A 21,675-nucleotide genomic window follows, 5' to 3' on the forward strand; every position below is an offset into this window, starting at 1 on the left:
CATGCATGACCTCCCCCAGATGCTCCAGACCCCAGCTTGTGAGAGGAGTGTGTGTGGAGAGGGTGCTGGATAGTCCTGCCTTCACCTCACCTCTGGGGAAATAACTGGGACAGGCCCCTTCACACAGCCCAATCCAGACCCAGGGAAGGTGTTCCAGCAAGGATCTCCCATTCAGAGGGTTTCCTTCCAATCTCATCTCCCTGTCTCCTTTGCTCAGTCACTCATTCACTCAAAGCACTGAGATCTCCAGCAGGTAGCTTTACACCTCTGTGCCTCAGGTCTTTCATCTGTAAAACGGGATGTAAATGGTGCTTACTTCAGTGGGTTGTGAGAATTAATTGAGATCCGCTCATTCTGACCTCTCTGGGTTTCAATCCCAAGAACTGCCCATCCTTCAAACCTCACCTGTCCCCACGTATTCCTTGGCCCACCCTTGGGTGGTGGGCCACCCCCGAATCAGACTGGCTGGGAGGGGAGAATCTTTGAAAGAGAGATTATTGACACTTGCGCTGCAGTTTTCACATGATTTTTAAAATTTAATTATATGCCCCCTTATGAAATAGTTATTCTTTCCCTCCATTTTACAGATGATGGTAAAGGGAGCATCCGAATGGTTAAGTAACTTGTTCAAGGTCACACCGTAATTAAGAGGCAGAGTCGCAAGTTTACACTGAGCCAAAAATGGCCGTCCCACAGTCACGTAGAGGCTGCCTTACAACTACCCAGGATCAGAGTGCTGGAGGGGTTCCCATAGGTCTGGTTAACAGTTTTGCCGGAGATCATACAGACAAGTAGAGTCAGCCAGGATGATCCTGACCTATGCCCAGCTTCATATCGCTGTAAGCCCCCGCGTAACCATGACTTGAGTGTTCTCATTTGGGGAGGCTTTTTTGGAAAGACCCCCACTTGTGGAAGGCAGAGCGCATACTACAGACAGGGAAGCCAAAAATGAGAGTCCTACGTTCAAGCAGAGAAGAAAGATGACTTGGCCAAGCCAAACGAAGGAGCAGAGGCACATTTCCTTCATTTGGGGGAGCGAAAATTGGGCCGACTCCACGTCCAGCCGTTCTCCAGCGGCCGGGTTTTTTAAAGCGCTCGGCCCAGCGTCTCGCGAGGACCCTCCCCAGGAGTCCCCCCACTCCGCCCCGCCCAGATGGCCGTCGCGTCTCCCCTTAAGGTCTCCCTACCGGCTCCGCCCTCGGCTGCCCAGGCCCCGCCCCGGCCGCGCGGTCCCCCTCGGCGGGCGAACTCACTCCGGCGAGCGAGCGGCGGCGCTCGGCCTTGTGGCAGGCGGCTGGGGCCGGCGAGGGCGCCGGAGCCGCGGGCGGCGGCGGGGCTCGGAGAGGCGAGCACAGGGGCTGGGACGGCGCGGCGCCGCCGCTGCGAGCGCCACTGAGCGGTCGCGCAACTTCAGATCCTGAGCGCCGGAGCCAGGCGAGCGCTCGGAGACCCGGAGCCGGAGGGGCGCGCCGGAGCCTGGCTTGAGAGCCGGCGCCAGGCACCCATCGCTCTCCGAGTGCCAGGCGGCCCTCCGCGCAGCGTGGCTGCCGCTGCCCCCAAGGAAGGCACGGGCTGGAGCGGCCGGGCGCCGGGGAGGACGGCGAGGAGGAGGCGGCGGCGGCGGCGGCGGCGGCGGCGGCGAGGCTGGGGCCAGGGAGACGGCCCTGGGGGAGAGGCGCCCGAACCGGGCCGCGGGAGCATGTGGGCCCAGAGCGGAGCTCGGGGCGCGCTGCTGCTGGCACTGCTGCTCTGCTGGGACACGAGGCTAAGCCAAGCAGGTAAGAAGCGATCGGGCCTGGGGGCGCGGGGCTAGGGGACCTTTGCGCCTTACTCTACCCTGAAGTTGAGGTGGTCTTTCGTCGCACGGATGCTCGCAGGGAAAGCAGCAAGGGCACCCAAGTTAGAATGAAGATTTTACTGCCTCCCAAAGTGGGCGATGGCACATCCACATCGCAGGAGGGGGGCGCAGGGAAGGGGTTCACAGGAAGCTGAAATCTCCCTGCTTGCTCCTGAAAGGGATGGATCCCTTCTTCTCCTTGGAAGGGATGTCGGAGTCAGGGTCTGAGTCTCCGGGAGGATCCTCCACTTGGGGATCCCCCGGCTCCCTGCGCGACTGGCATCTGCGCGGAAAAAGAACTGTGGCTACATTAGCAAGGTGTGCGCTAGCTGCCGTACGCCGGTAACTTCCTAGTCTGGTCTCGGCTTGCCTAGGCTCTTACGCGTTACAGGGACAGGAATCTGCAGACCAGAGGGAGAGAGCGAAAGACCTGCGGAGCACACGAAGCGCTCCGGCGGCCGGGGGAGGCCGGCTTCCAGGGCTCCTGAAGCGGAGAGGGCTAAGTCCTGCACACACAGCTTGCACGAGATCGCGGGGCCCGCAGGTCTGGAAGGATTGTTTTTTTCCCTGAGTGTCTGGGTGTGTGTGTGTGTGTGTGTGTGTGTGTGTGTTGGATGCGGGCGGGAGTTCTTAGCGATCCTGCCGAGTTTCCTTTTAAATGGGTCACTGACATTCTCGCTGTCCGGGGAACAGACTAGGTGCGCTCTCCTCGGTACAGCGACCGCTCCGGACCCACCAAGATGACTTCCGCGGACTGGTGGGCTCCTAAAATAAAGTCCCTGACCCGCCTCTCTCGCTGTGGATGGATACGTTTCTCGCTCGTCCTGTAGCTGGACCGGGCGGGCGTCGCTGGCAGGGCTGCATCTCCCTCGGGAGCCTGTGGACTGACTGGAGCCAGCCTCTGGTACCCGAACCCCAGCAGGTGGGCTGGCCACGGCCACCGGGCGCCTTGGCTCCGGAGCCGGGTGGGAAAGGGGCCTCCTGCACGGAGTCCTCTCTGAGTTGAGGCTGAGAATGGAGCAGGAAAACTGGACCAGAAAGTGGACGAGTTGACGTAGCCCTCCGCCATCCTACCTCCTGCTGCGATGTTGCCATCCGCTCTCCCCCGCCCCCAACCCCCCCCCCACCACCACCATAGCCAAAGATTCCTCACCCGGGAATTAACTATTCCCACGGCCAGGAGTGAAGGCTTGGCTTTAGCACATTCCCCACTTTTTTGGGGGGGAGGGGGGTGCAAGTCCTGTGCAAGTCCTGAGTTACAACACTCAATCATTTGATCCAAGTTAATTATGATTTGGGCAGACTCTGGTATTTAAAGCAGTGTTTTGAAGTTGGAAGGTAATGATGGGGACGGGGGAAGGCAGGCTGCTGAATGTCCAACCTTGTTTTAAAGGGTGCAGTTAGTCGTGGGAGGTGCTGGGTTGGGGTGTTGGTTTCTGGTTGGAGGGTAGGGTGAAGTCTCTGTAAATGGCACATGGGCAGGATTGTGTCTTGGGAAGCTGTTTTTATAGCAGCAGGACAGTGGAATCAGGAATAAGTACTTAGGTTCCGGGCATGCGGGCCTGTGGTAGGAGAAAGACAAGACTGGTTGGCCTGTAGTTCTCTGGGTGGGTAGGCTTAGCCAGGAAGGCTGAGGGTGGCCTGCATTTTCTGCTTAACAAAGCATCCAGCCCCCACCTTCCCCAGAAGAAACCCCAGGCCCAAGGCTTTGATGGATTTGGGCACGAATGGTGCTCAGCCAGAAATGGCCTCTAATACCAGGCTTTGATTTCTCACCAGCGAGCAGAAGCCGTGTCGGAATTGTGCTCATTACTTAGCGCGGCAGGAGCTGCCTGCCCACCAGCCTGGAGAGGGGCCAGCTGGTGGGGTCAGCCTGCAGCCTTCTCATTGCCCAGAATGTGTGGCCCTTAGAAACCTGCCTTCAGGAGGGAGAACATGGCCCTGCCTCCCACACAATCTTTTTTCTCTAATGCCACAGGCACAGAGCATTATTCTTTCAGAATGTTCTTTGGGTTTTTCCAGTGGATCTTTCACAAGCCCCATTTCACTGACGGGCAAAACCAAGGCCAGAGTGTTGGCTTTCTCCAAATCTTGCCTTCACTTGACCACAAATCAGACTTGTGTGAAGGGCTCCTGTCCAATAGCCAGGCTGATTCAAGCCCAGCAGACCCTCCCTCCCATTCTTATCCACCCACGCCTCTGCCATGAGCCCCATAACAGACTATGGCAGGCCAGGCTGTCCCTGCAGAGAAGGATCTTTCCTGGGTGTGTCCAAGCTCCCCTCAAGTGGCAGGCACCTCTCTCTCATTTTCCCCACCCCTACCCATCCCTAGTGAATATGGGAATGAGCTCCCTTTACAGCACTGAGAATTTTTTTTAAGCTGTAAAGTCTGATGGTGGAGAAATCAAAACTAGAACCATAAAACCCCAGACCCTTAGAAGATGATGTCAGCAAGTGACAAGCCAGAAAAGGCCACTTCAAAAGCTCTGGTTGGCCCTGGAACTCTCCTCCCACCCCACCTTTCAGCCCTTCCTGGAGCTTTTAATGAGCCTTTCCATGGCCTCTGGCTGGGATGGTTGAGAAGGAGCTGAGGTGTCAAGATAATACTTCTTTTTAAGATGCAATTAAAATCAGAGTTTTCTAGTGTCTCTGCTTGGTGTGTGTGTGTGTGTGTGTGTGTGTGTGTGTGTGTGGAGGCCGTCCTCGTCTCCCTCTGCACTCACTGTAGCAAAACAGCCATCTCACTTAAACAAATGGAAAATCAAGTGTCTTAATGGATTTTCTCATTAAAGTGAAAGTACCACTGCAGGGAAGGAATTTCTCCTGTAATCTCTCTCCTCCACCTCTCTCCCCTCCCCCGCAAACAGGGAATTCTGTAGGATAAAAATGGTTCCCCTCTTTTCCAATCCACTTATTGAACTGTTGACACTTTGGGACAGGCCAACTTGCCCAAGGTCACATTGGGACTCAGGGGTAGCACCAGGACGTTAACTGAGGCCCCATGACCTCAGTCTAGTGCTTCTGGCTCCATCGTTCCACCTGGGCTAGAGACCCACCATCATGGGTCTGGGCTTGAGACTCTGAAATTGAGGCATCACTTAAGGCAGGCAGCTAAAGAGAAAATCGCTTCGATGGCTGCTTTAGACTGGAACTCATGGCAGGATGGAGGAAAGAGGTTGAGAGTTGGGAGGGTGAAGAGGTGTTCCAGGAGAGGGGGACCAGGGCAGAGCCAAAGGTCAGGAGAGAAGCTCTGAGACCAGGTTAGTGCGCAAATTGCCCCTGACCATCATTGGCCTCCTGAGCAACCGCCCTGACCTGGGGAAGGGAAGACAGGTCACAAACCAAGCTCCCTTGGGCTGCAGGGCCAAATAAACATTAGCATTTTAGAGCTCTGCACTCATTTGTAGAGTCTGGGGACAGAATATGTTTCTACTTTTTATTTCAAAGCGTTAGGAGCCAGTGTCCTCCCCACCTCTTTTTTGTTGAGTTTCTCCTAGACTGAAGGTCTTATGATTCTTTTCCTGAATGTCAGGCTAAAGATGAGGTCTGCCTCCTACCCCGAATTCCCTGAACCACAGAGGTTTTCTAAGGAGGGTCATGGGCTGCCTAAGACTTTGGGGATGGGCTGCGGGGAGATGGATCCTTTTCATTCCAAGTGCTCTCCAACAAGGTTAGTGATTCTGAATGGACAGTGCTGGGAACCTCCCTCCCCAGGGCCTGCAGGCAGCTGGTCTTTTGACCCTCAGAGTTGGGGTTGGGTGGAAAGGAGACAGCTTGGAGGCCACTGCCGCCTTCAGGAAAGGGTAGAGCGGGCTGGGTCTTAGGCTAGGATTTGGGGGTGGGAGCCTGGGCCCAGGGAAACTGCTGTCTGGGCAGATGGCCCCCAGAGGGTAGGGAGGAGAACGCCGGCGCTCAGGCCAGAGCTGGTGCTTCTCTTGGCATCCTCCTCCTCCTCCTCCTCACCAGTTTCCTAAACAGCTTCCACAAATAGAGTCATTAAAGCTGTGAAGGCAAAATGAAACCAAACAAGTGCGTTCTGTGCTTTTCTGTTTCTTATTTTTTCAAAGGAAATTAAAAATACCGTAATTAGAATAATACAAGGAGAGAGCATTTTCCGGAAGGCCTAGGGTATGGGCACTTGCCAGCCACTGGGTTGGCTCCAGAGGATTCGGGCTGGGGCGCCACCTCCCGCCCCCTAAGGGTCTGCGATCTGCCGGGGCGCCGCGAGCACTTCCCCCGGCTCCGAGCATTTCCCTGAGCCTGGGTCAGGTGAGCCCCTCCTAAACTTTTTTGGGAGAAGCTGGCATCCCGGCTCTGGCCCCGTCCCGCTACTGGGGATTGGGTGGCGCTGGACTGGAACTCCGACCCGGAGCAGCCGCGGCCGCTGGGCCCCCGCGAGCAGACAAGCCGGGCGGAGCGCGCTGAGCCACAGGTCCCCGCGGTGTTCCTCCTGGTCTTCGGCGACGCTAATGGCAGCGAAAATATTTGCTGAAGTGCAGACATAAATCAGCATCCTCCCCGCTCCCCCATCCCCACCCCCACCCCTTTTGTCTCCTCTTCCTTCTCTCCTAAAGCTCTGGGCTGCTGGGAGCGCCCGAATTTACCCTTTCCAACTAAGCGTCCTGATTAGCATTTCCGCCGCTTGTGGGGGGCTGGATTCTACCCTCTCCAGCGCCCCCCACCCCCACTCAGCGCGTCCCCATCTCCACCTCCCTCGCCAGCCGAGCTAAATCGGTCCGCTGGAGCCCCAGGAGCTCTAACGCCACCGCCTAGCGAGTGAGTGCGCCGTGCCGCCCTCCTTCTCACCTCCCAGAACAGGCTGCCCCCAGCGCTTGCAACTTACCCGTTGGCCGCGCTGCTCGGCTCGGCTCGCTTCTCCGAGAAGGCAGGCTTGTGGGTGTGAGAGTATGTATTAAGGAGTGTGTGTGTCGCGGGGGGCGGGGGGCGGTGAGAATGTGTATTAAGCAGGTGGGCAGAGGTGGAGTTTGCAGTGGGAGGGGAGGGTGAGTGTGGTGTTGCACTGGGGTGTCAGGCGTGCGTGGGGGCGAGGCGTGCGTAGGGGCAAGGCGTGCACAGGGTGTGTGCTGGAGGATGGATATGTGTATTGAGGAGCGTGCCTTTTGTAACTCAGGATGTGTGATGTATAGACTGTGTGTGTGTTTGGGTGTGTGGGGGGTGGGCAATGTCATATGGGCACGCTTGTGGTGTGTTTGTGTATAAATAGGTACGTGTAATGTGGGGACAGTGAGTTACCACCAGGCATGGGAAGCTCCATCCATTGTATTCTGTTGGGGATTCCTCTTCTGGATGGGACACAGGCCATTTGCCTGTCAGCACTAAAGAGACCTCATTTTGCCCGAACCTGCACTGTGAGGACGATTTGTCCTGAATGCCAGGTTCTGCTGTTGATAGGGCAGAGGACAGCTTTCCCTGCTGAGTCGGATGGGACAGGCCTGCTTGAAGGTGGGTCCTGGTGCTCCAGAGGGAGGAAGGTTGTCCGAGATGGACCCTAAGCCAGCCCAGCTGCTTGGGCTACTGCCCCTGGGAAGACCAGGGTCCCAGACCGGGAGCCTCCTTCAGTCAGCTTCCAGCTTCCCCAGAGCATGGGAGCAGCTGTGGTTTGGAGATCTGCTCTCTGAACTGGGTCAGCTCATGCTTCAGCCGGTCTCCCCCAAGGGGAGTGAGGTCTCTGGAGTTTGCTGGAGAAGGGGCCAGCAGAGCTTGAGTGGGTGGCATCCCCAGTGGAGAACCCCATCTCAGGCTGACTTGGCTGGGGCCTGGGACTCTCAGTGGTGGCAATTGAAAGAGGACACACCCACAGACACACCCACACACATGCTGGACTCCACTGTCCTTACCACTTTCTTGGTCACAGAAGCGCTTCTCTGCATTCCCAGGGCTGGCCACAGGAAGGACTCCCATCCCTTTAACTCGAGGATAAGATGGACTGTTCAGGAGCAGGGAGGCCCACAGGAGAATCACAGTCGCTTTACAGTTTACAAAGCCTGTAAAACTGTTGCTTTACAGTTTACAAAGCCTTTCATATGTGCAACCACACTTTGCCCTTGTAAGAACCCACCGAGGAGGTGGAAGCTCACTTAGGAGGCTGAAGAGGCAGGACTGGGACCCAGGTTTATGTTAGTCAGGATTCTCTAGAGGGACAAAACCAATGGAACAGATATATATATATGAGAGAGTTTATCAGATCTCTCTATCTATCTATACACAAGGAGAGTTTATTAAGTATTAACTCACACAATCACAAGGTTCCGCAGTAGGCCGTCTGCAGGCTGAGGAGCGAGGAGAGCCAATCTGAGTTCCGAAACCGAAGAACTTGGAGTCCGATGTTCCAGGGCAGGAAGCATCCAGCATGGGAGAAAGATGTAGGCTGGGAGGTTAGGCCCATCTCTCTTTTCACATTTTTCTGCCTGCTTATATTCTAGTCTCGCTGGCAGCTGATTCAATTATGCCCACCCAGATTAAGGGGGGAGTCTGCCCTCCCCAGCCCACTGACTCGAATGTTAATCTTCCTTGGCAACACCCTCACAGACACACCCAGGATCAGTACTTTGTATCCTTCCATCCAATCAAGTTGACACTCAGTATTAACCATCACAAGGTCAGAACTCCTAAGCAGCCCTGGCCGCAGCCCTCAAGGAGGTGCTGTCTGTAAAGGATGCTGATGTCAACTCTAGAAATGTTAAGTGGCATTCAGAGAGTTGCAGATGCCATGTGAGGGTGACAGATGATATGCAGGGAAGAGCAGAACAGCGCCAAGGTTCTAAGGCATGGGATTTCCTGGAGGGGTGATGAGTGCCAGACCTTGCCTCTGTCCTTTTCTGGTCCTTCTGAGAGCATGTCCTCAAGAGAGGATGGGAGGTGCTAGCTAGCTGGGCATGTGGGCAGGAGTGCCAGCTGACCTCTCCCTGCTCTTGGGAAATTTGGCCCATGTAGCATCTGCTCTGTTCACCATCTTGGGGTGGGCACCAATCCTTGGGGAACCAACCCTCTGGCCCCATTTCCCCTTCAAGCATCCCAGGTTCAACTGAATGTGTGTGCCTGGGTCACAAGCCCTCTCAGCTGCTTCTGACTCTGTGGGCTAGGACCAGGGCAAGGCCTGGAGGCAAAAGGCTTTCTTCTTCTTGGATATCTCTCTGTGGCTCCTAAAAGTGGAATGAGCCCAGAAAATACTTTCTAAGCACTGGTAAGGATCATGTTGGGGGTGGGGCCACGGGGAGGCATTTCCCTACTTTTTGCCACGTCCCCACTAGAGAACACAAAATGGGTAAGAAGGGCAGGAAGGAATCCTCCACCTAGCACTTCTGTGAGCCATTTGCCAGGGGTGGGGTGGGGGATCCTTTGTCATCACCACCTCTGGGAACCCCCAGCTGCTCTGTTTCCACACACACCCCTCCCCGGGTCCTTGGCTTCTGGTGCAGAAGAGTGCATGTCATGGCCAACTGGAACTCTGAAGAGGTTAACATGGCCTCCCAGCATTGTCACTGACTAACTTGGTGGCCTTGGGCAGCTCACCTAACTGGACTGTGCCTCCATTTCTCACCTGTAAAATGAGGGTAATAATAACATCATCCTTAGAATTGCCTTGAGAGTCTCATGAGCTGATGTATGGTAAAGCCCTTAGCACAGTGCCTGGCACCCGGCGAGCACTCAGGGCCTGTTGGCATGCAGCCTGCCCCAGAGAGAGCCCAGTGATGCAGCAGCATCTTCCTCCATGGGAGTGAAAGCTGGGAGGTCAGGGCCGGGAGTCTCAGCCACTCCAGGCCGAGGAGTTAGAAGACTCTGGTTCTTGCCTTTCGTTTGCTGTAAGGCCTTGGGCAAGTGCCTTTCCCTGTCTGAGTTCTGATTGTTTGGTCTCCCTCCCTATCTGTAAGTCTGTAGTGGGGCAAAGGTGGAAGGATGATGCGTAAGGATGTGGGGTTCTTGTCTGGTTCTATCTGAAGAAGCCTCAGCAGCTAGAAAGCAACAGAGGTAGTTGAGGCCCAGAACCACTGTGTTTACAGAGGCCCCTCCGGAAAGTCAATATATTGACTGGAATGCCCTTGCATACATTATGCGGCCCTGGGTCTCTCTCTTTGAAGCCATAAATCATCCTCTGGGACTTCGGCCCCTTTTTCCTGCTCCATAAGCATCTCCTGCCTCGGAGACTGAGAACCCCAGATACCAAGCAGGGCCCAGGAGGCAGAGAAGGGCCCCATTGGCAGAGGCAGCCTGGGCATATGCAAGAAGGGGCCTGTGGTCCTCCACCCTTGTCACCCACTCCAAAGTTCAAGTGTGCCCTGCTGAGGGTGTGTTAGGGACAGACTTTGCAGACCTGGACCCATGCCATGCATGGCTTCATTTATCAGACGCAAGGGGAGGCTAATCTTGAGAGTCGGAGAATGAGGACTCCCATCTCCACGTACGGCATTGCAACACCAGCCCACCCTAAAACTTGAGGAACATGCGCATTCATTCTGTCTGAGCAAGTGCTCAGTCTGCGGTCAGAAGCGGAAAAAGCATGGGCCCGACCCTTGAAGAACTGATGGGCTTTGTGCTGCTGCGTGAAGCGTGGGCCAAGTGCCAGGCCTATGATGATGAGGTGCAAGGCGGGTTAGGATGATACAACAGAGAGGAACCATTCGAGGATGAGCCGAGATGTGTGTGTCTTTGGAGGGGTCTTGTGCGAGTGTTTAGAGGGCAGGCTGTGCAGTCACATTACTCAGGTTCAAATCCTGGCAGTGCCACCATCTGGCTGTGTGTCTTAGAGCAAGTTGCCTACCCTCTCTGAGCTTAGTTCTGAGCTTAGTTTCATTTGTAAAATGGGAGTAGTAATAGCACCAGTCTCATCAGATTTGGGGATAAATGAGATTATGCATAGAAGTGCTTTGCATATTCTGAAGTGCTCAGTAGCATTCACTGTCATCGTCGTGATCATCATCATCATCATCATGTGGGTACCATGTATTGGGTGGAACGAAGGGAAATGCCTATGATGTCGAGAGGAAGAAGCTCGTGTGGGCTGGGTGGTCAGAAAAGGCTTCCTGGAGGAGGGAAGGTTTGCACTTGACTGGCCCTTGAAGGATGAGAGACTTTGGGTAAATGGAGAGTGTGACCCTGCTAGGGGATGTGCACGTGAAGGCATGGCTGGGAATGTGTGGCATGTCCACCCAGGAGACACATGCTACTACATTCAGTTTCTGACTCATGTCTGATCATCTAGCAACTCAAGACTTCTAGGACCTGAGTTCTCTTAGTACAGTGGAAAGAGCCCCAGGCATTAGGATTTGAATCTTCTGGAAGTACCTGGGTCAGGTGGCTCACCCTCTGCACCTCAGCTTCCCCATTTATGAGATAGGCATGGTTCCACCACCCCCACCAGGTGCTGGTGTGACGTGAACTAACACATATGCTGTCTTGGCAGAGTGGGTGCTCTGTGGATTTCCATTGCCTTCCCTTCTCTTCCTGCCCCTCCTCCACCCCACAATCTAGCTGACCCCTGGCTAGGGCTAGGGCTGGGCCTGGGCCTGATTCTCTCCCTGTGCATCTCTGGGCAGAACAGGGGGACAGAGTCTCCAAGTGGCAAGTGGCAGTTTCCAGGTTGGCCAGAGAGCCAGGAAGAGGGCCAGGAAGAGAGAAGCTGCTTTTTCTGGTCCCTGGTGCTTACCTGGGCCTGCCCTGACCCAGGAGGCATCCCCAGGGAGTCTTCTGCTGAGATTACCCAGGAACCTGCAACCCCCAGCGGCCCCAAGCGGCATCTGGAGGCATTACTGCCTTCAGAAGACAAAGCCCAAGGAAAGCAGCTCTGTAATGCGATCAGAGGCGCCCGCCTGCCTGGCTGGGGACCTGGACACCAATGCAGGATGCAGAGCTTACAAGAAATTGAGTCAAGAATTCCAGGAAAGTTGTCCCTGGCTCCCTCCCCCATCCCTGTCCCACCTTTGGTCACTCTGTGACACAGCAGGGCAGAGTGAGATTCAGAGTGAGCAGTGACCTGCGGTGGGGTGGGAGTCTGTTGGATGGGGCAGCCTGCATTTTTTTCCCTTTCCTTGTCACCAAGCCAGGGCCCTAGGGATGGGGAGACAGGTTCAGCAGGGGCAGGCGGGATGGATTGAAACGACTAGGTGATGGCAGAGCAGCCGTGGCACTAGGTGACTAGGGAGGCTGAGTCTGATTTTGCTCACTCATGTGTATTCCTGGCATCCAGAGGTACTGGATAAATCTCTGTAGAATGGACGAATGAGAACTCACGGTCAGGCCCTACTCACGAGAGGTACTTGTGATTTTGTCCCAGCTGCCCATGTACCTGCTGCTGTGGATGAGTAACTAAAGAATTAGAAGATTCTCATTCTTTGCTTCCAGCCTTCCCCTCTTGCCTGCCTGCTTCCCTCCCTTCATTATCTGCTGCTTGCTTGCTTTCAACGCGGTGTGCCCAGCACGGTGGAAGCCAGAGCAAAGTCTTCAGTGATCAGAGCCCCTAGGTAGGAAGGAATTTGTTCACTAAATCCAGCGGAGCCACAGAGAATTATCCAGGTTTTGCAGTCAAGTGCCCTTGCCCCTTTACATGGAGAAAGCAGACTGGCAGACACTTGCTGGGCTGGTAAACTTTGTACTTATCTGCAAGGTGGCCCTTGTAAGGCACAGCTGGTCCAGGCTGCTTTAAAATGTTTGTTTCCTACTTCTAGCCACAAGCCCATTATCACTTCTCTCCACCTTGCCTTCTAGTGGCTCAACAGAATGCCCACCACATGGACACTGGCTCTGAGGCCTGAGAGCAAGTGTGGGCTGAGCAGGTATATCTAAAGGCCATGGCCAGATCTGACTCCAGGCCTCAGCCCTCTATAGCAACTGCTACCAACTTCTTAGTAGGAGCTGGGCTTGGTACAGGAGAATGTTTCTGGCCACAAGTTCTGGCTGATCCAGACTCTCGGTGGCACCATGTCCAGTACTGACATCTTTGGGCGATTAAACATCCCCAGGAAGCAGCAAGCCTGGCCCAGCAACCATCCTCAACTAGGGGCTCACTTGTCCTTGTCAGGGGCCCTTGCCACAGGCTGATCTGGAATTCCTCCCTGGTAGCCCAGGAAAGCCAAGACTGCTGGGCACAGGGACCCCTGCTGCCAATTTGATCCAGCTCCCCTCCCCAGCCCCCACCACACACACACACAACAGCAGGAAAAGCTCCAAGTTGAGGATTGGGACAACTGGATTCTTTTTTTTCTTTTTTTTTTGAATAAAAAACTGTATTCTAATCCTAGCCATGTCACTAATTTGCTTTGTGACATCGGGCTAGTCCTTTTCCCTGTCTGAGCTTCCTCTGTCCAAATGAAGAGGTTCTGCCCTGGAATCAGAAAACCTGGCTCCATCATTAACTGCAATTTCATGAGCCTGCATCTTCTCACTATAAAGTGGGGCCCCGATTGGTTGTTGGGGACATTAAAGGAGATGGACATGGTCAGTGAAGGTCGGTTTTCTTTTCTTTCCACCCAGAAGGAAATCCACAAATTGCTGGATCTCGCCTTCCAGCGGGATTTGGGATCCCTGGATCCCAGATCCACAGAACCCGCTGCCTTCTTTCTGTCTTACTCCCTTTTTGACACAGGCATATTAGACATAAGGTAGAGAGGGGTTGTCCTAGGGACTTCTGAGATGCCTTCCAGCCATCAAAGCCCATCGCCATAAAGCACTGTGAGTACAGTTCAGGAAGCCCTGTAGGTTGATTTGGTAATTGTTTGGGAGTTATCAGCGAGGGGAGAGTCTGCCTTGTTATCCATTTAGGAAGAGCACTGGACTAGGAGTCTAAAATCTTCAGCTCTAAGGCCAAATCTGTCTCTGTGTGATAGGCAAATCCCACCCACCTTCTTTGAACTTCAGTTTACTCATTGGCAAAAGGAATAAAAGAAGCTGAATGCCAGGTAGGGCCAAGTGAGAAAATACCCTGAGAGGTGCTTTGGACACTGTTCCCCAAACCCCCAGGGCCGCTGCTCTGAGGCAGCAGGAGGCCTGCAGAGCAGCCCTGGACTAGGCAGTGCCTCCTGAGAACTGCTGCCTGTGGGGCAGGGATAGGAGGGCCCAGGTCCCTGGCTTCTCCCATGCCTGGCTGGCCACGGCTGTTGAGCTCAGTGACAAGAGTTTTGGCCACTTCTCACCCATCTTTGTGCCCCCATTCCCTGACCCCATTGCACACCCCACATCTCAGAACAGAGGAGGCCCGGGTGCCACGTCAGAGAAGGTTAGTGTCAGTGCCGGGTTTGATGCTGTCTGAGCCAACACACCATCTGCCATGCCCACCAGAAGTTACATAATCCCTCGGCCGGCTGCCCATTCTTAGAAAACGGGGCAGGCAGGCCCAGCAGGGAGTAGAGAGTTAGAGTTTTCTTCTCTGCATTTTGTTCCCTCCCAGCCCACCACATCCCTGGACCAGTCTTCGCTCTCCGAGTTGCTCCCACACTGTTCAGAGCCTGAGACATAAAAGCCAAGGCAGAGAGAGGCTGAAGTTGGAAGGGGACATGGTGGGTCTTGAGGACTGCTTGCCACCGTGCCACACAGACTCCAGGACACCCTGCAGACACTGCCTGCTGGCAGCACACCTGGCTGGCCACGCCTTGCCAGCCCCGCACACCGCTCCTCTGCTGAGCCTGTGGGGAGGACCACTCAACCTTCTAGGACAAATAAAGTCTCCTTCCCACCCGCTAGTGCCTGCAGAGATATTCCCTTTACAAAATCGTATCAGATCATACGCATTTTTATTTATTTTTATTTTTATCTTTTATTTTTTTGAGACTGAGTCTTGCTCTTGTCGCCCAGGCTGGAGTGCAGTGGCGCCATCTTGGCTCACTGCAACCTCTGCCTCCCAGGTTCAAGCGATTCTCCTGCCTCAGCCTCCCAAGTAGCTGGGATTACAGGCGGGTGCTAATCCGCCCGACTAATTTTTGTATTTTTAGTAGAGATGGGTTTCACCATGTTGGCCAGGATGGTCTCGAACTCCTGACCTTAAGTGATCCGCCCTCCTCGGCCTCCCGCAATGCTGGGATTCCAGGCATGATCCACTTCACCTGGCTGGAGACCATTATTCTAAGTGAAGTAACTCAGGAATGGGAAACTAAAAATCACATGTTCTCACTTGCAAGCGGGAGCTAAGCTATGAGGATGCAAAGGCGTAAGAATGATATAATGGACTTTAGGGACATGAGGGAAGGGTGGGAGGGGGTGAGGGATAAAAGACTACACATTGGGTACAGTGTACACTGCTTGGGTGATGGGTGCATCAAAATCTCAGAAATCACTACAGAAGAACTTATTATCTATGTAACCAAATATCGCCTGTTCCCCAAAAACAACTGAAATTAAAAATACACACACACACCCCAGTCCTAAAGCTGGTATCTTATTTAATGGAGAAACACTAAAGGTACTTTCAATAAGATGAGTAATAGATACCCTGCTAGTATTTACCTCTGCTAGTATTCACCACTATGCTAGAGGTATTAGCCAATGTGATTAAATGAGAGTAGCCAATTAATTAGAAGCATTAGAAAAGGTTAAAGACGAAGTAAAACTATTCCTACTGATAGTGGAACATACTATAAAGCCTCTGTAATTAAAACAGTGTGCTTACTGGTGTGTGAATTGGCAAATAGACCAACAATAATAGTAAGTTCAGAATTAGACCGAAGTGTCTATGGAAATACAGTACATAACAAAGTGGTATCACCGGTCACTGGGGTAAAGACAGACTCTTTAGTAGATGGTGCTCAGACTACTAGGTAGCCATGTGGGAAAAGGTGAAACTTGATTCAAGCCTCACGCCATACAGAGAGATGAACTCCAGGGAGATTTGGGATCCAGATGTAAACAGTGATACCACTACTAAATGAAAATAGGAGTAGATTCCTTTTTAACCTTGAGGGTGGGAAAGGCTTTCTAACCATGACTTAAAATCCAGAGGCAATAAAATAAAAAACTGGTCAGTTTTATTACATAAAAATTTTTAAATTTTTGACCAAAAAAATCATAAAACACCTTAAACCAAGTCAAAAGACACAGTATTTGACAAATTGAGAGAAATATTCATAACATATGCCACAAAGAGTTAATATTTATAGTATATAAAGTGCTTTTAGATATCAAGGAACGAAGTGCTTTTAGATGTCAAGCCCTAACAGAAAGGTGGAAAAAAAGACAGGAACAGACAATTCACAAAGTAAGATAGAACAATGACCCTCAAACAGACACACTCGGAATTAGAGAAACACATATTAAAACAACTACGAGATACCATTTCTCATTTATCAGACAGGAAAACATTAAACATATATAATGGCCTCACATTATATATACATATATCATATATATATATATAGTTGTGGAGGGGGCTTGAGCACATGAGGGGCACCTACTGGGCCTGCTCTGTGCCCACATTGGCCATTTTGCATGCATTGTCTCACTCAGTCTTTGCGATGACTCTGGGAGGAAAGTCTTAGCAGCAGAGCAAAATGCGGCTAGGAGAAGTGAAGTGACCCACCCTAATCTAGCTTTTAGTGTCAGGCCTCTTCCAGGTTCAACCCTAGCTTTTGGACTCCAGATTCAGTGCTCCTTCCATGAGCCCACCCTACACCCCTTCCCCAAGGCAGGGACTGGGTCTTACTCCTGCGAACCTTCCTCAATGTCCGGGGAGTGCTGGATGCTCTGGAGTTACTTGTGGAGTGCCTGGGTGGTTAGGGAATTGAACTTGGAGCTGCTTTATCAAATGCAGACTCCTCCAGCGTGATTGTGGCCTCCCTAAAGAACTGTTGATTGATGGACGGAACTGGCCTTTCCCACAGGCCAGTGAGCCAGCCTCAGTCAGCCCCTTTGCCGTTTTAAGGATTGGTTGGAGAGAGTAGGTGTGTGTGGGTGCATGGGGAGCAACAAGCCCCAGGGGCTGAACAGCTGGTCTGCCAGAAAAGAGACTGAGCCAGACCTCAGCTCCTCCGGAGGGTGGAGGGGACCCTGGGAGGATGGTGCGGGGCTTGATTGTCGGAAGGTCCTGCTCCAAGCCTGAGAGTTCTGCTTACCAGTCAGTAAGTCGTTTATTACACCCTTGACAGTGTCCTCCTTCGCCCCTGCCTCTGGATCCTGAGGAGTTTGCAGAGGGTGGGGCAGGGCCTGCTGAGGGTCTGGCCTCTCCAGGGAAAGGGGCCGCCGGAAGCGTAGATCAAGCCATCCGCCCTCCTTCCCATCACGGCCCAGTGGACCAGAGCGCTTGCCCGAGCCCCCAGAGGCCCTGATCTCTGCTAGAAGGTCAGGCTAAACAGAAATTCACCGGGCCTTGGGGCATCTCCCTCTCACTCCCCTGGACTTCCTTTCCAAGGCTCCTTCTAGGGAGTTGTGCTTCTGGGGTGGAACGTGTAGTTCTCAGAGATTCTTAGGAACTGAAGTCTGGCAGACCCTATAAAGGGGTGCATGAGGGCCCTGCATCCCTTGGCTTGAGTAAAAGCTGGTGGTGAGAATCAGCCCCATGCCATCTCTGGCTGTCCCACCATCGCCTGCCGGTTGCTCCCAGGCACAGAGCGCTGTTGCAGGCAAAAAGACCCTCGTATTGACTCAACAGCCCCACAAAGTCATCGAGGTGTGTGTTTTCACTGCCCTTTTACAGGTGGGGGCAGACAGAGCCTTTTACAGCTCTGGAGACAGAGCTACCTCCTGAGCTACACTGTTCATCTGAATTTTCACCCCTATCGCCTCCTCTCTGCTTTTGCCTTGGTTTGGTGGCTGAGATTGTAGGCTGGTCATGGTGGCTTACGCCTGTAATCCCAGCACTTTGGGAGGCTGAGGTGGGTGGATCATCTGAGGTAAGGAGTTCGAGACCAGCTTGGCCAACATGATGAAACCCCATCTCTACTAAATAATAATAAAAAACATTAGCTGGGTGTGGTGGCAGGTGCCTGTAATCCCAGCTACTCAGGAGGCTGAGGCAGGAGAAGGGCTGGAACCCATGAGGCGGAGGTGGCAGTGAGTGAGCCGAGATTGTGCCACTGCACTCCAGCATGGGCAACAGAGCAACTTCATCTGAAGAAAAAAAAAAAAAGAAAAGAAGCATTGTAGACCATTCTAGATTGTCCTTCAAGGACACCCTGTCTTACCTCCATGCTTTCCCTAGGGGAACTCAGCTGGGAAACTGAGTTTCCCTTAGGAGGAACCTGAGGGCTCTTGCTCTGATTGGTCAGAGTGAGGACAGGCACAGGCCTGTTCTGGGGCCAGGATCTCACCTCCACTCATGGCTCAGCGAGGGAAGCTGCTGACCCCTGAACACACAGCAAAGCCAAGGCCAAGCAGGTTGAAGACTGGCAGTCCCTGGCCTCTAGCCCTCCTTGCTACACCACAAAGGTGGACCTCAGACTGAGCAGGGCAGGCCAGTGGCCAAGGTAGAAATGCTTTCAATGGCTTGTCCACCAAGTGACCTGGGGACCTAGGCTGCCTCTCTGGGGAGGGACGTTCCAAAGACAACCAGCCACCTTCTCTCTGCCCTCCACTCCTCATCAGGCCTCTGGCCCCTGGTATGTGGGCCTCCCGCCCCATCCCTGGAGCCTGGCACAGCCTCCCTTTGGATGCTCATCATGAGTGGACAGCTGGGACCAGCCTTCCCCATAAGGGAAATTCCAGATCCTACCAAATTCCAAATTCCATGGCCTTATCTGGCACCATTCTGTCTGGCCTATGACAGGCTTCCTTGTGTGGGAGACAGGACCTCTGCCCACAGAAAGATTATGGGGCAGGGAAGCAGGGAAGTGGGGGTTCCCCACCTTCCCACCACTCAAGCTCCCTGGGTATGTCACAGACTTACTTGTACCATGGCTGGAACACACAGGTTGTTTATATGGTGAGCAGCCAGCATATCTGCCCTTCCAGCAGATTTGGGGTGGGGCTGGGGGTGAAGACAATGGGCTTGACAGCAGCAAGTGACCTCCATGGTGAAGTCATTGTCCCATTTAACCCTGTCAGAGTGGAGATGCTACATCAAGGCAAATCACTTTCTCTCTCTGAGCTTCAGTTTCCTCGTCTGTTAAATGAGGGGGTTGGACTAGTGACCCGTAGAGTTCCTATAGCTTTTAGCTGTGCATTGTAAAGTCCCCTTAGCCCAGCAGCCTGTAGAACTTCCTGAGGGGCAGAGGGTGCCACTGTGACACCCACTGGCCTCTTCCAAGCATTTCCTGCCAGGCACCCTAAAAACACAGTGGGGGGAGGTGGGGTTTGGAGAGTGAGGGCTCAACCAGGCACCCTAAAAACACAGTGGGGGGAGGTGGGGGTTGGAGAGAGTGAGGGCTCAGCCAGGCACCCTAAAAACACAGTGGGGGGAAGGTGGGGGTTGGAGAGAATGAGGGCTCGGCCGCTGATGGAGTCGTCACTTCACACATCAGCAAACATGCCTCTGGATGGAGCGCTGTGGCACTGAGCTTGGCGTGGCTGGCTTCTTGTTATCCGGGTCTCGGCTCCAATGTCCCCTCCCCAGAGAGTCCTTTCCTGGCTCCCTGCCTCTTACTCTTCTTCTAGCACTTCTTGCCATCTGGAATGGTTATTTGAATATAGACTTATGTGTTGCCTCCCCTGCCCGGGTGTACAGTCAGCAGCGTACCCTCGACGCTCAGAACAGTGCCCAGCACACAGTGGGCCTTTGTGAACAGGTGCTCAGCAAATGAAAAACCACAATTGTACATAAAAATATTAAGAGTTTTTTTTTTTTTCTAATGCACATGCCTGGCCTTTACCCTAAAGGTTCTGGTTTAGGGACTGTGGGCCAGGTTTGGGCATAGGAATTTTGACAGGCGATTCTGCTGCACACTTACGTTAAAAAGAGTCTAGCTTGGTAGCTCGCAACCTTAGCTGGACAATGGGATCACCTGACACCAAGGTCTCACCCAGAAATCCGTCTTGGGTTCTGGCCTGGGCGTCAGGATCTTTAAAAGCCCCCGCCGGTGGTTCTCTTGTACAGCTAAGGTAGAGGAACCTGGGACCTGAGGATCTCCAAGACCTCTCTGATCCAAAATTCTGCATTCTGGTAAAGTCCTGTGAGGTGAAGCCACTCTGTTCCACACAGCAAACTGAATTCTCAAATGTGGGAATCTCCTTGCTGAACCCTCCTGCAAAGATGAAGAAAGGGATACCCTGTTTGACCCTCGTAGATGACTTGAAAGCATTGCCAGGAGCCTCGTGGTCCATCTTCCACAACGGCCCAGGAACTCCCAGGAACCGCCTGTGGCTCTGCACAGCCCCCAGCACCTCCTTTTCCTGGCAAGCCGGCTGAGCTGTGTTGAAACCTGTCTCATCTCCTCCTCTGATAGCACACAGTTTTAAATAAGATCTTCATTTACCAGGAGTTCACACCACTGCGTATGTGTTATATGAGAAGCAGCAATCTTGTGTTCATGGGGGAGATGCAGTCAGGGAGGGTGGAGGAGCGCACAAGGAGGGAGGAACTCACAGAACCCAAGCTGGTGGCCCGGCCCCGGCCCCAGCCCTGGCAGTGCCATGCTCCTCTTGGCTCAGCGTGGGGCTGGAGGGGGAGGGGCCCTGCTCTGCAAGCTGACCTCAGCTGCTGGAAGGCTTGGAGCAAATGTGATGTCACTGTGAGCTCTGCCAGTTGGCAGCCCTGGCATTGCTTTGGGTCATTTACATGTCTTCAGTTGGTTAAGAAGGAGCTCTTACTGCCGATTTATTAGTTGCGTCCTGCCTAGCCTTGGAGGCTGTGATAGGAAGGGATTTGGTGGCCATGGATGGATACCAGTCCCCCATGGCCATCCTGCCTCACTTCCCAGCACAGCCTGCCATGCAGCATGTGAATAAATTTCAGTGGATGGGACTTGACAGTTTCCAGGGTGTTTTCACACAGTCCTCCCAACCCCTCTGTGAGATGGGCATGATTATTTGCTTGTGCAGAAGGAGAAACCAAGGCTCAGGGGCCTTGAGTGCCTTGTACACAAAGCGGCAGCCTTACTCCAGGATTTCCATCAGCTTTGTCTGCACTTGATGGGAGACTGGTGGGCAGGTCGCTGTCCCTCTCAGTGTGGTCTGGGGTATTTCTGCTTCCACGGCATTTGTCCGTTCTGATGGCCTAAATGTGCCAAGAGAGCAGGGATCTGGACCAGTGTGCTCTGTGACCTGGTGCAAGGCTGTTTCTGCCTCAGACCTCGATTTCCCCAAAGTAAAGCAAGAGTTGGATTGGGCAATCTTTCAGGAAGGTAGGACCCTTTGGCTCTTCCTTGCAGGTTTTCAAGTGTGTCCTGGCACCGAGGACATGGGAAAGAGGGTCCTGCAGCGGCCCCATCACAGGGTCCATGGTACAAGGTCACTGCGCTTGTAATAAATATTGAGCTAACCAATGCTGAGCCGCATCCCCAGCCTCTGAATAAATAAAATGTTGCCCAGAATAACAGCCCGGAAGATGCTGGCGGCTCCAGCCAGCTCTCACCTTTGCCTCTCTCACTGACCAAGCCCGCCCCTATACTCCCTTGTCTCCCCCTCCCCTCCCCTCCCCAGTCCACAGTCCATCACTGTAACTCCGGAGGTGGCCACTGTCCCAGCCTGGATTTAGTTTCTAGCTCTGCAGCCTGCATCCTCCTCTCCCAGTCCCTATGAGGACCAGCCCCTACAGATGGCAGCTAGGGGACAGGCCAGCCAGGTTCTGGTGGGGCTGGGGTGGGGCACAGAGGAGTGTGCCTTTAATCCTCAGCACCAGACAGAAGCCTTTCCTTCTTCTTCAGGACCCTGGCTGGCATGTCCTCCTCTGGCCTCTCCCTGGGAGATGAACTGGTCCAACTCCTGCAGGAGGCCAGCCCACTCCAACTGCTCCTGGCTGAGGCCA

General features: G+C 53.6%; 1 protein-coding gene across 2 annotated transcripts in view; it reads left to right on the top strand.

The window, feature by feature from the left end:
- Window positions 1-1,699: 1,699 nt before the first annotated feature.
- Window positions 1,700-21,675, top strand: part of UNC5B (unc-5 netrin receptor B) — a 90,441-nt gene continuing 70,465 nt past the window's right edge. For both annotated transcript variants that reach the window (XM_021676352.2, XM_021676353.2), the window contains exon 1: window positions 1,700-1,778. In XM_021676352.2, the coding sequence (XP_021532027.1) occupies window positions 1,700-1,778 (79 nt within the window). The remainder of the gene's footprint in view (window positions 1,779-21,675) is intronic.

This window comes from Aotus nancymaae, unplaced genomic scaffold (assembly GCF_030222135.1).
Source record: "Aotus nancymaae isolate 86718 unplaced genomic scaffold, 86718_ANA_hifiasm-v0.15.2.pri h1tg000010l, whole genome shotgun sequence".
NCBI classification, from domain to species: Eukaryota; Metazoa; Chordata; class Mammalia; order Primates; family Aotidae; genus Aotus; species Aotus nancymaae.